The sequence below is a fragment of the Typopeltis vanoorti genome, chromosome 11 (assembly GCF_054136105.1).
Source record: "Typopeltis vanoorti isolate ZY-2024b chromosome 11, IOZ_Tvanoo_1.0, whole genome shotgun sequence".
NCBI classification, from domain to species: Eukaryota; Metazoa; Arthropoda; class Arachnida; order Uropygi; family Thelyphonidae; genus Typopeltis; species Typopeltis vanoorti.
Genome location: NC_143559.1, coordinates 39,760,548 through 39,775,432, shown reverse-complemented (window position 1 = coordinate 39,775,432; position 14,885 = coordinate 39,760,548). Strand labels below are relative to the sequence as shown.

The 14,885-nt window shown below is 36.2% G+C and overlaps 1 protein-coding gene across 10 annotated transcripts in view; it reads left to right on the top strand.

Moving 5' to 3' along the window:
* spri (Src homology 2 domain-containing protein sprint) overlaps positions 1-14,885 on the top strand; it is a 488,442-nt gene that overhangs the window by 458,614 nt on the left and 14,943 nt on the right. For all 10 annotated transcript variants that reach the window (XM_090400600.1, XM_090400599.1, XM_090400601.1 and 7 more), the window contains one exon: positions 532-606. In XM_090400600.1, coding sequence (XP_090256726.1) covers positions 532-606 — 75 coding nt within the window. The remainder of the gene's footprint in view (positions 1-531; positions 607-14,885) is intronic.

Sequence of the window (14,885 nt, the reverse complement as noted above, 5' to 3'; positions counted from 1 at the left end):
ATATACAAATAAGCAAACAGGATCATATCTCTCTCTCTCTTCTTAGATGGAGATCTACTTCTTGCCTTTTCTGATATAAACACATCACATCAGTAGCTTCCTCTGCCTGGGTCATTTTCAGCTCAAAATGTTACTTTAACTCATTCAATCCAATTTTACAATACTGCTCCTCATGTTCTAGGTGGTGCACCAAAAACTTCCAAAAAAATTCTTCATGCTGTCCAGAAGAGATTGGTTCCACTGATTAGTGATCTCCTTGCTCTGACTTGCTTCAATAATCTCTCCCATATGTCTGTTTCATCCTTATGTCTTTTTTTTTTTTTTTACTTTTTTTCTCCCTCAACTATACATAGTACCATTGTGCTATAGGCTCTGTAACCTCTCATGTGTAGAATTGCTATATTTAATATTTTAATATTTACCTTAAAAAAAGCATTAATCCAATGATATTCTATAAAAAAAACTTTGCAAAATTTTAATTATTTTATATTTAGTTATTTTATTATTATTTTTTTTTTTATTATTATTCAGGTAAAATGATTGCCCACAAATTCAATGTAACTAATCCTCAGGACTATGGTCTGTTTAAGTTGGTAAAAGGTGAAGGTAAGTATGTGATTTTTAATTCTAAAACAATTTTAGAAGCTAGCTACATAAAATTACATTTAGGTTAAGTATTTCAACTATTCTAAATGAAATCATGGATGGACATGCATACATACATTATAAAATTATTTGAATTGGATGATTTGTGTTCATAGCCATCATTTACCTTTGAAAGTTACAGGTTTTATAAGCTTACAGGAATGTAACTTTCAGCATGAAAGTTGCATTACTTAAATGATGTGCTTTAGATTAAGGTTTCACTGTCCTGGGTGTTTCAAATTATTGATTGCTGAAACCCTAAACTTCTCAATATCATGAAATCTCATGGGTTGAAAATTGTGTTTCATATATGAGATCTTGATAATTGCTTAAACATAAATATAAAAGGAAAGACATCATTTGGTATCAGTAGCAAACTAGACACTTCCATATGAAAGTTCCAAAACTAACCAAGAAATATAGTTGCTAAATGCTCTCTTTTTTGAAAGCGTTTAGCAATAATTAACTCATTTATTTTTTTATTTATGAGTGTTTGATTAACTGTAAGGGTAGTGTGCTTAATTTTATAACTTTCAAAGATTGTATACTGTATTGTGATTCATGGCAACAGTGTGCAAAACAATGTCAGGCGATTTTAACATGCATGATTTTGTTCACTTCAGCACATGCAAAATATGAGAGCTTTGTGAATGGAGACTGTGTTTGTTGTAATTTTTTTGTGAACAAATGCCAGAAGTGTGAAGATTGTGAAAAAGAATGATGGCTGCGAGTTGAAAGATGGAATGCGTGATGATGCAATTGTCAGAGTTGGTATTACAAGTGTATGAGTACAAATAAAGTGGTGGAAAATTAAAAGAATAACAAGATAGCATAAGGAAAAAGTAATGGAAAAGATAGCGCACTTACATGGTGTTCCACAGAACAAAACTGGGAGATTGAGTTGTGGATGAAATGATACAAATGAAAGAAAGGGGAGATGCAAGGCAGGGGCAGAATAATGCAAATAAGAATTGGATTTTGTATGTTGATTCATTGATAAGAGGAGTGCCTTAGGAGAGTGTCATGAAAAATTTGTTTTCTTGGTGCCAAGATTAATTATGTTAATGATGCTGTAAGGATGCAGAGAGTGAAGATGAAAGAGATGTTTATTTTGGCTGGTGACAAGTGTGTTATGTGAGAAGATAAAGGGGTATAAACAAGTGTGTTATGTGAAAAGATAAAGGGGTATAAACAAGTGTGTTATGTGTTCATGGTAAAAAAAAAAGACTGAGAAAATAAAGGTTGTTGCCATGATAGAGGCGAATGAGTCAGCATACAAATTGTACAGGAGGAATGGTATGGAGTTTGTGGATTGCATTTGATGGAAGGAAGGATTTACACAAGGTGGATGGCTTGCACTTGAACAGATTTGGGGTCAGGAGTCTTGAAAAAGTGTTATTCAATTGTGAGCTCGGAAGCACAGTCATGAAAACTAGAATGATTGGGGGGGGGGGGGAGCAGTGGTCCAGGCAACCTAGATGTAAGCGGGAGAGTGATCACATGATGCTAACATAATACCTCAGGTTCTTAACTTTAGTGGGCTAAGCAACTCGAGTTGTAAAAGAGGTATTGCAGTTTATGTATACGAATACCAGAAGTATTCAAAATAAGGGTGAAGAGTTTTTGACATTGGTTAGCTCAACTTTACCAAAAGTTATAGGAATTAATGAGACTTGGTTGACTGAGTATAGTTTTAGGAAGAGAATGATATAGTCCTTTCTTTTACGCTTACGTGGTGATCCGAATACATTTTGGAAAATTATGGAGATAACTACCGTGTTTGAGTAAATAGTTTAATATAAACGAAAATCCACATTCGACGTTTCGACCTTTATATCAAGGTCATCTTCTGGAGCATATATACTATATACAGAGAAGCAAGCTGCACTTCAATCTACATGGTTTGTTAAAGTTACTGACCAACAGTTACAACAATTATTGGCCTGACCTCTGGTGAAAAAAAAAATCTTACATCAATGCTAGAGTCCTATTATTAATATTATCTATTGGTTGTAAAATTATATTGGGAGCAACAACAAGTCTATATCTATAAACCTTCTACATATGCATTTAATTATACATATAAACATACAAACACCATGATTATACGTATACGTTCCAATACTAGCTGAAGGTTCCCTAGAGTCCCAAAGTATGCTGGATACTAAATATTAAGTAGGATGAATGTGTGCCATCCAGATTCTTGGAATTTTCATGCCACCATTATTGTTGATATTTGGGTGGTTTATCAGAATTTCACAGGCTTCCTTAAATTTTCTTTCATACCAGGTTTTTGTATGGTGTAAAGAGTGGGTACTTTTCCAGTAGATTTGGTGTAAGGTGTTGAGAACGTGATCTGAGAGGCCTCCTTCACCAAAATGGTTATATTTAATGTGTCTTATGTGTTCTTTCTTACATATAAGGATTGTACATCCCTATATGTAAGAAAATTTAACTTTTTGACCCTCCACAAAGACAGCCTGAAGATATATGTTATAATTCCACTATCGTTATTCCGTATACGGGGTCAGTTTCCAATAAGATTGCTACACTCCTCAAGCCACATGGAATACGAGTGGCTGTTAAACCTTCAAAGACCATCTGCCAATTCTTAAGATCTCCAAAAGGCAGTCATCCTTTTTTTCAAATATGCCGGAGTCTACAACATTCCCTGTTTGTGCAGCTTAAATTATATTGGTCAGACCTCTAAAAGTTTTGAAATCAGAAGAAAGGAACACATAGGAGACGAACAATAATAGAGAACACAAATTGGGGTTAGCTTTTCGTTTCTCCAGGACAAACCATACCATAGACTGGGACAAAAGCTCAATGCCCTACTTGAGGATTTCCGCTTCCGAATTATAAAAGATGCCATAACAGTTATCTGTTCAAAACAAAATCTAAATAGAAACCAAGGATTAATTCTGCCTGAGATTTGGAAGACCCTCATAAGATCTTTAAACATGCCAGAATTAAATCTTGCTGCCAATTACAGAACATTCCTACATAACAACAAGTGAGATCATACATGCTCCATGCGTATGATGTATGCGTTCTTCTGCTTTTTGTAAAAATACAATTGTATTCAGTTCTTTCTTCATTTATAGTTTTAGCGTTTAAGTTGTTTTACATCTATTTTTTACCCTGATGAAGCCAAACAGCTAAAGTTGGCAAAACTTATCGGTATTTTCTAACTTAGTTTGAAATAAATTTGACCTATATAAACCAAATAGAAGTCAATCTCTCCTATAATTCTTGTGGTCAAAAATAACCTTTTTATCATTATGAATTTTGAATTGTCACTGAGCCTTTCTGACATCATTTGTCTTCAGCCTGAAGCCAGTAGTGATAAGAGCTGCTTCTCTCTGTCAGAATTTCACCACTGTCAAAGTTAGCCAGATTTTCTGGATTCATGCTTCTCTTTATTTCCTTCCTATAATAAGGATGTTTGGGAGGGATTTGCATTATGCCATAACAAATAATTGTATTCATGTCTTTTTCATCTCCATATGAAATCCTGCATCCTAAGTATATACAGGAATACCTCGATTATCGTGGTTTCGATTATCGCGGTTTATAATTTGATACCAAATTCCAATTATTGCGTTCCAAATTCGAATTATTGTGGCTGCGAGATGTAGCCCACTACATATGCAACCAGTTTGAGTCGCCACTCTCCAGGTATCGCTCTCTTGTAGTGCTTCGTTTTTATACGACAGTGCCTTCTCACCACTTACCAGTAACTATCCACCCTTGCCTGAAGTACATGTGGATATTTATTTCTGTTGTTATTACCCCTACAATGAATGCTAAAAGAAACAAAGATGATTTCAAGTCTACTTTATCAAGAAGAAACGTAGAGCAATCAGCTTAGAAGATAAGTTGCATATGATAAATAAGTATGAAGCAGGCATAACCAAAGCCAAAATTGCAAGAGAGTACAGTCTAAATGAATCAACTGTTTGCCATATTTTAGACCACGCTGCAAACTATAAGCAACTAGGACAAAGTGCATCGACCTTGTCTGTGTCCCAAACTATGAGAAACAGAAGCCATCTTATGATTGAAATGGAAATGCTATTGTCGGTGTGGATAGAAGATTGTAACCAAAAGAGAATTCCTCTTAGTCAAATTACTATAAAACAAAAGCATTGAATTTGTTTGAAACTTTAAAAAGAAAACAATTAGAAAGCAAAAATGATTCGGCATCAGTAGTAGAAGAAACTTTCTCTGCAAGTTCAGGGTGGTTTGATCGGTTCAAAAAGCGATCGAGCATTCATAGTGTTCATGTATAAGGTGAAATTGCACGTGCCGATGAAAAAGCAGCAGCTAGTTTTCCTGATGAATTGCAACAGATCATTGAAGAAGGAAATTTCTAAATCACTTAGGGAATTGAACAACGTAGATCCGAATATAAATTAAATTATATTTTAATAAATATTTCCGATATTTCGGCAACGTCACGTTGCCACTTTCAAAAGGAACTTACAAAAAGGCACGTGCACGCAGGCACTACCCTGGTGACAATGGATTCCTGCACTTCTCTCTGAATCTCTTGGCAAATCTCTAAAAACTGGCAGGAACATGTCACATGACTTCTCCTTCTGAATTGAAGAGAGAAGTCAGGGAACCTACCTTGCACTGACCTTTGTTATGTGAAGCTTCTTGTGAATGATGCAAAAGATGGTTGTTATAAAAAGCCCCAACCTTGCTGAGATTTCTTTGAGCTACAGCTGTCTGTCATCAAGCAGTTCCTCCTCAGTCATCACTTCCACAAGCTGACCACAAGGATCATTTTCAATGTTCTCTTCCTAGGCAAAACTGTTTAGCCCAGTTTCCTAGGCGAAGCTTCCCTATAAGCATCATCTAAGTGCTGTTTGATGGCACTTGGAGAAAGTCCTTCTTTGGTGAAAACTTTATCACAGCATAGTACTCAATTTTTAACATTACAGCCACTTAGCATGCCACGTGTTAGTCAAACTGGTACACTAAGCTCCTCATATATATATATGGTGCTATCTGTCAGGCCAGAAACTTTTGGAGCCTATCTCATATGGACTTAAGACTTAAAAATTGACCAACAAGTTGAGAATTACCCAGAGAAAAATGGAAAAATCATTTCTAGTTATTGCTATTCTAAATAGAAAGCGCAATGCTTGGGCCAGTGCTCACACTAGGGTGGGAGACATTATAACAGCCATCAAAAGATCCAAATGTAAATGGACAAAGTTGGTATCAGAATGATATTCTAGAGATGGAAAGACTACAGGAAGACCAAAGAGACAGTGGGGGGGGGGGGGATGAGATTAAAGAGATGGCAGCATTCAAAGGCTCAAGATAGGAATGAATGGAGGACTTTGGGAGAGGTCTTCATCCATCAGTGGACAAAAAATGGATGATGATTATTAATTTAAAAAAAAAACTTATGAGCAGTTAATAGTGATCACTTCCTAAAACTTGGATATTGGTATATAGTCTGATCCATTCAGGTTTGGACAATCTTGTAGCGTTTCACATGTTTAAAGGAAAAGACGATTGAACTTGCTGGAATGAAGAAGTTTTGTATGGTTCCTCTGTGCCCATTGTCAGTAGCTTGAGAAGCAAGGCCAAACATGTCAGATTCCAAAAATGTAATATAGTCTTGATGTTCAGTTCAAATCAAGGCAGAATAGCTAGTCTGTCCAAAATAGCAAAGATGACATGAGCAGAGTACTTGATGGACACCTGATAAGGAAAGAGGTGGTAATGTATCCTTTATAGATGGTAGAAAGGAAAACAGTTTCTGAGCTTCTTTGAAGGAAGCATATGAATTGAATTTACAAAGAATCCTTGCTATTTTGTTTTGAGGTTCCTTTAAGGGATTGTAGTCTGGTAGAAGGATGATAATCATCAATCATTTTTTGAATGATAGTTTTGTTGCATCCATTACATACCAGATTGCTTTTCATTTTATTCAGTTCATCTAAGAAAACAGGATCAGAAGAGCTGTGATCAGCTCTTCTGATCCTGTTATGAGCTCTATGTACAAGACTTGTGAATACGCTTTTTTTTTTTTTGACGAATGATGGTGGGAGGATGAGTGAATCTGCAAGTAAAAGTTGTCTTCCAATTAGAATCTGACAAGTCTAACCTTGCTTCTCATGCTATTGACACTAGGAACAGAGTTCTTTGGAACCAGACAAAACTTCTTCATTGCAGCAAGTGCAAATTCAATTGTCTTTTTCTTGAAATGTGAAATGCTACGAAATTGTCTGAACCTGAGCTAATTAGACTATGCCAATATCCAAGTTTAGGGAAGTGATCACTATTAATCATTCATAAGTTTTTTTTTTAAATAATTTTTATCTAACTACAATTCTTTGAATGCTAATAGTGTAATATCATGTACTTCAGCTGCGACTGAGACAACAAGTAATATATGCATAATTTGACTCATCTTTTGAATGTAGTTAATGGTTTCTCTCTCTGAAAACACCAAATACTATTTAGTGTTTCTTGTTAATATGGTTTTAGCTTTCAGACATGAAATGTAATCTATACTAAAACCATTCTGGACTTTCAGAAATAGTCTTCAGTATATTTTGTAACAGGATTCAGAATAATTATGCCTCCATTACTTTTAGGGTTTTCTTTTTTTATGATTAGGAATTTGGCTCAATTGCTGTTTTCCTATTCTTTTGATGGATTTCCTGCTGAATACATTTTGTATAAAAGTAATGTCTTTTTCTAAATCTTATTCTTGCATATTCAAGTCCTTGGACCATTATTGTTCACTCTATACATTAATGATATCAGGCGGGGTTTAACATCAGATGTGCAATTGTTTGTCAATGATGCAAAAATAGCCAGGGCTGAATATCAAGGCAATCAGGGATGCTACTGATATTCAGCACTTACAAAATGATTTGAATAGGCTGGAAATTTGGGCAAACAAAAATGGCTGTCAGTTTAATGTTAGTAAGTGTAAAGTTATGCACTTTGGTGCGATGATATTTCCAGTAGCATATTATATTAGTGGAGTTATGTTACAAGAAACAGAGGCAAGGCATGTTGGTGTATTGGTGGACAGGAATTTGAAGTTAGAAGGTCACATAACAAAAGCTGCAAATACAACTCAGAGAAAAATTGTGATGTTGGAGTGAACCTTGTCATGTAACGATAAGGAAGTTATTTCGCCTCTTTATAAGGCCACACCTGAATTATTGTATGCAGATTTTGTTTCCTGGGCTCCAAGGGGATAAAGAAGCTGTGGTAAGGGTGTAAAGAAGAGTTACAAAGATTATATCTGGATTATGGGATTTAGATTATGAGGACAGATTGCAAGTATGTAGATTGCAGACTCTGTTAACAGGAGAAAGAGGGGATGATTATAGAGGTCTATAAACTTTTGAATAGGTATTATAGGATATGAAATATTTTTCATTATATGGAGGGTGGAGAGAGAACACTGGGCATCCATGTAAATTAAGTTTGTTCACAGTCAAGTTTGAGGAATAGTGAATGCATCTAGTGTGAATGAATTTAAAGGAGGATATGACAGCTGGTTTGATTGATTTATACCTTGATGAGTCCTTGACTCCCTGGAGGTCTCAAATAATATTTATAGAATTCTGATTTTAAGTTATCTTCTGGTTGTGGCTTTTTTTTTGGGGGGGGGGGGATTTATCATCATCAAATTCCTGCCATGTACCCTCAAGGGGTGTACTACTACATGAAAAATTTACATCATTACTAACTTCCCATCTACAATTTTCCTCCAAATTAGTCGGTTACTTGTCAAAACTCCAACATTATCAGATCTTATATTTCTATCGTCTAAGGCACATTGTCCGTATCAATCCACCTACAGGGTGTTCGGGATAAATTTGACATATTTATAATTAATTATATTTTTCCGTAAGTTACATGTATTAACACACACTTCTCTTCATTTAAAAGTTTGGACCCTTCTTCATTCATATACAAGATGTCAGAAAGGATGGATAGCTGGAACCCACCTGAATCATGGAAGAGAATAACTTGTATCATGATGATTCGTGCCCGCCATCAAAATAAGGATATTACGACTGCTGCCCAATGCTCCCTGAATACAGTAAAAACAATCAGGCATGAACTAGAGACTTGCAATGGTGACTACGAGGATGTAGCAAGAAGAAAGATCCCTAGCAGACGATCTGATTGCGTTCGTACAGCAGAATTCCTCGCAAATCTGCAGGAACAGGTGTTGAAGAACCCTGGCATTGGAATTCGGGCTTTGTTCGTGGAGTTGCTAACTGTAGTCAAGCCCTGGATAACAAGGGTAGCCAATGGTAGGCCGTATGTATGGCAGCAGGATTCGGCCCCTTGCCACACCTCTGGGAAAAGTCAAAAATGGTTGTCTGAAAATTTCTACGACTTCACCAGTCCAAATGTTTGGCCTCCAAACTCCCCAGACCTTAACCCCATGGATTATTTTGTATGGGGCGCAGTTGAAAAAGACACCAATCACACTTCCAGTAATACAAAAGCCCAGTTAATGGATAAAATTAAAACAGTTTTTGCGGCCCTTCCCAGGGAGACTGTAGCATCAGCTTGTTCGAGGTTCCGAAGCAGAATTGAAGCTGTGATCGATGCTAATGGTGGTTATTTTGAGTAAATCTTGTTGATAGTATTGTAATTAACTCTGCCTGTAATGTTTTTTTGTCAATTCATTAAATTTAATAGATACAAAGAAGATTTTCTTTTTCCTTACGAAACTGTCAAATTTATCCCGAACACCCTGTATATCTTGGTCTTCCTCTGGGTCGTTTTCTTGCCAACCTGGCGGAGAACACTTGTTTTGCTAATCTTTCCTCACCCATTCTGTTTAAGTGACCATACCACCTGAGATTAGATCTGCTAACGCATTCCTGGATGCTGACAATGTCAAGTTCTTTCCTAATATCCTCGTTTTTAATATGATATTGCCATTGATGCCATCTGTTCACGCCTGTAATCTTTCTCAGAAGGACTCTCATATCTGCAGTCTCTAGTCTTTGGTTAAGTGTTTTATTTCTGACCCAGCTCTCAGATCCATAAGTTAAAACTGGTTTTAACACTGTCTTGTATACAGTAATTTAGTGTTCTGACTAATTTCTCTCTTATTCAATTGACTTGCTACCATACCAGCTTTGTTGATTTGGTTGTTTATTTCAATATTGAATTTACCATCTTCGCTAAAAATCGTGCCTAAGTAACTGAAATGTTTTACTTGTTCCACAGGTTCTCCATTCACAATGCAGTTGACATTTTCAACAATTCTGCCTATTTTCATTGTCTTTTTATTGCTGACCTTCATACCATATCTATTACAACAGTTATTCAATTTAGTCAGGGAATCTTGCAGACTTGTAGCAGATTTAGAAGTATAACATTGTCTACATAAAGCAAAGAGCTGACATTAACATCTCCAATTTTGATATCAGATTTAATACCACTTTCCTTCATAACATGATCCATATAGATAATGAATAACAGAGGGGATAATGTACATCCATCTCACACCAGATTTAACATTAAACCACCTTCAATCCTAACTGCTGATTTACAACTCAAATAAAGACTAAGTATTGCGTGATATAATGCACCATTGACACCATATAACTGTAGCATTTCGAATAGCTTCTCGCTCTTGGAACCTTGTCATATACCTTTTCCAGATATATATAACTTAAATACAGATCTTTGTTATATTCCCATGATTTCTCGACTATTTGTCATAAAGTGAAGATCTGATCCTGACAGCCTCGATTTGGCCTGAATCCAGCTTGTTCTTCACCAAGCTTTTCTTCCACAATTCTTTTCAACCATTTCTCAAGTATACTAGCATAAATCTTACCAGGAACACTCAGTAGGGAAATATCTCTGTAATTCTCACATTCAGTTTTGTTTCCCTTTTTATATATGGGTACTATGAGAGTTCTACTCCAATCATCAGGAATTTGCCCCTCTGTCCACGCCTTCTGAACTATGCAGTGCAGCCACTGTAAGACTTTTATACCACCATACTTAAGTATTTCTGATCGAATATCATGCACCTGCTGCCTTTCCATCTACTCTTGCTGCCTTTCCACATTTCAAGCCTTTGATGGCTTTTTCTACTTTCCTGACTGTATGCCTGTTGAGTGTTTTTTACCACTGTGCTATCACTGCTTGTTTCATTTAGCAATTTTTCGAAGTAATTACTCCATTCTTCAAGGATATCTTTTTCTCCTGTTTTCATGTCACCTTTATCATCTCTGATTCCTTTTACAGCATTCTTTTCTCCATTTCTGAGCTTCTTCAACAACCTCCAAAATATTTTTCAACCTTCTTGATATTTATTTTCTATGTTCTTGCCAAAGTCCTCCCATGACTTTTGTTTAGCTTTTGTCTCTGTATTCTCTAAAACAGCGCTTTCCAAATTGTGGGCCACGGCCCCTTCAGGGCTATTAGTTTTGTTGAGGGGGCAGTGAAATAATGAAAACAAATTTAAAATGTTTTAAGACTAAGTGTGTGCCATGTCAAATGTGTATGTAAGATGCTAAAAATGTAATATTTCCATTTGATTTTTGTGTATGTGTATGTTTTGTATTGAATATAAATACAATAAATATTATAATAATATATGTCTGTATTATGATTTTTTTTTTTCGATGGGGGCTGTGAAATATGTTAATTTTTACAAGGGGGCCTTTACATCCATAAGTTTGGGAAGCACTGCTCTAAGAGCACAAGCTGACTTATTTGCCAGGAATTTTTGATATGCTTTCTTCTTTTCCTTCACTGCCTTTTACTTCCTGTGTCCAGCATGGGGTTCTGATTTTTCTATCCTTGCTGACAACCTCACCGCATGCCTCTGTGGCTGAAACAGTCAGGGTTCTCTTCAAGGTTTGCCACTGAATCTCCAAGGTTTGGTTCCTGTTTTCAAACTCTTTCATTTTTTCTTCAATAATCTTTGTGTATTTTAGTCTACAGTTCACATTTAAAAGCTGCTCAACTTTTATTCGCTTTAAAACTTTCTTACATGTTATTCTTTTCAATATGAAATTCAATTTTATCCTGCTCAAGACTAAATAGTGGTTGCTTCCAATTTCAAATCCTCTGTACACTCTCTTGTCCTGCACCAGGGAGAAAACATCGATATCCACAATAACATAGTCAGTGAGACTTTTCTTATTCCTTGCCTCTTCTCTCCATGTGAACTTGTGCACATTTTTATGTTGGAACATGGTGTTAGTAATAACCAGTCCATGTCCTGAGCTGAAATTCAACAGGTGTTTGGCATTATTATTAGCTTTGCTCTTTTCTCCAAATTTTCCCAAAATATTTTTGTATGTCTGACAATCACTTCCTACTCTGCTATTTAGATCCCCAACAAGGACCAGCTTTTTCATTGTGTCAGTAGCTTTCTCTAGAGCCTCAAAAAATTCTTCCACTTCTACCCTAGTAGAGCCTTCTGTGGAAACTGGACAATGAGACTTATTTGTGCCATAGACACAAATAAGTCTCATTGTCCAGTTTTCCATTCTGATATTTGCCCACATCACTCTACGTTAGACTGCCTACCATTCAAGAAGATTAGCTTTGTATTTAGTGTTGAATACTTTGGCTACTCCTTCTTTTTCTTGATTGTGTCATTGCCTGAATATAACATTTTGTATTTATTGCTCAGAAAGATCTCACCAGTTTTTGTCTTTTTTGTTTCAGTCACTCCTGTTATGTCGATCTGGTACTTATCTAATTCCTCAGCTAGCTCCATTTCTTTGCCATTCAGGCTTCTTATGTTGATAATACTGCTCTTCAACTCTGGTGATATTGATTCGGGGTGTGTTTTAGGGTTTGTTCCAGTAGCTGAACTTTCGCTGTTCACCCTGGTACCCTGGCAAAAACAACAGGAGCTTTGTTTAACCGGGCGATGGCCCAGCTGACATGAAATTTTGTCATACCATCATTTTGTATTTTGGTTTAAGCCAATAAGAATACAATTTGGTTGGCTAAATCCCAGCCTGTCCTCGTTCGTTCAGTATTGAGGTAGATACCCAACAGGGTGCACCACGAGAAGGTGAGAATTGGACGTTAGGTCAGAAGCCCTGGTCGATTCTCTGCATTCCTTTAAAGGCTATGTGGAGGTCTCCTCTCAGTTATACAGCTTTGTCCCTAATCAGTCAATTATTATTAATATTAAACTACCATGGAGTCAAAAGACTCATCACAGGAAGCACAACATCAAAAAACGCAAAATGAAATTGTGTTTTAAATGCATTCAGTGTATCAACATTCACCACGATGTTAGGCAATTGCATTCCAATTGTTCAATCCCTACCACATGAAAAGTTTCTTCCATATTAATTCAGTAACAACCTTTTACAAAGTTAAATCTCAATCATATCCCCTCTCTTTCTCTTATTCACAAGGCTTTGCAAACTGCATTCCCTCAATCTGTCTTCATATCCCGCATCCCGAAGACTTTGATGAAGTCTTTGGGATGTCATCACCATGAAAAGCAGGGGACCATATCAAAGCCTTATACAATTGAAACCAGAACCTATTCATTTCTGCACATAAAGGTTCTCTGCATCATTGTCATTATCCAATGTGATGATTTCACATTCTTCTCTGCCACCACTCCAAGATCTCGTCTCCTCCTTGCACTTTGTAACATTAAACTGAGTTCCATTCTTTTGCCCACTCATACAATCTATTCAAGTCAGCCTGTAAGGCCACAAGATCTGCTTGATTTTTCATTACTTTCCCCAGTTTTGCATCATCTGCAAACAGTTGTATATCACCAGTTAAACCTATATGAATTAAATAACAATGGTCCCAAAACTGCCCCATATTGCACAACATTCACAGCTTGCTGATACCTATCTGATAGCCATTCACCTATCCAACTTACTACTCTCTCATCCAATCCCATCTGCTTCAGTTTAGTGACCAACTTGTGGTGTGGCAATCTATTAAAAGCCTTTGCAAAATCAAACTATACCACTGTACATGCATCTCATTTGTCACAGTAGATGAACAAGTTTGTAAAGCATATCTTCGTTTAGCAATAGCAAACTCATGCTGACAAGTCCAAAGAATAGCATTGTTATCACCCATTATTGTATCCTATCTCTCACTAACCTCTCCAATACCTTAACTACTACAACTCCAGATATAGAGGTTTACCTATAATTTGTTGCCTTAGCCTTATCACCACCTTTGTGAAGTGGAACAATTTTGCCTTCCTTCTACCCTTTTGGGGGCTTGTGCTGTCAAGACTCTTTTTAAACAAGTAGGCCAAGGCTGATGCTAACTCCTTGGAACATTCTGTTAAGACACGTGATATGATATCAAGTCCTATTGTCTTATTGACATCTAGCTTACTTTACTCTCCATATACCTTTTGCTCACCCACTATTCATCCTTTACACTTCATCTTATGATTTTTAATGTTTGTTTACCGGGCACAACGCTTATCTTGGGGCCAGTTTAGTCTGGCCCATGTCACTACGTTTGTACGTAAATAGCGGGCATTTCTTTCATTGTCTTATTATTTATTCTCGTTGTTGATCTGTTTTATTGTGTTTAATTATTGTCATTTTTTGTTATAATTTATTTTAAAGTTTAAATTTTTATTACATCCATAAACAATATATTTTAACTATGAACAAAATCGATAGTTTATTGGAAAAATGTTTCTCGTTATTTCACGGAAGTCTCGACATTGATTTATAAAAGAAATGAAAACATTTTGCAGGGTGGCCAGCTGGAGTCGAACCAGCATCTTTGGATTTCCGGTTCACTGCTCTAGTCCGCTGAGCTTTTTTTTTTTTTTTTGCTCTAGTCAGTTGAGCTATGCCCGCAACTGCAAATCTTTCAAGTTTTCGTGTTATTAATACGTTGAGCCCATATATGTTACGTCCTAACAATTTTAAAAAATTAATAGCACAATGCATCAGTAGATTCTGACTAAACATTACTGTAATAGAAATAATAACTATAAATTAATAATAGAACCCACTATATAAATATAAAAAAATAAGTTGTTTTTGGCTCCTGTAACACCTGTTTCTATTGTCACCAGCTGCCACTGATCATTCTTCTTTCTACTTGCCATATATCAAAAAAAAAGGGGGGGGGTATTGGTCTGATTTGCTAATTTCACTTTTGTTGTCCTTACCAACTGAGTCATTATCCTGGCCTACTCATCATGCAGTTGATTATTACCATTATTTATCTTGTGCTGTCTCAGA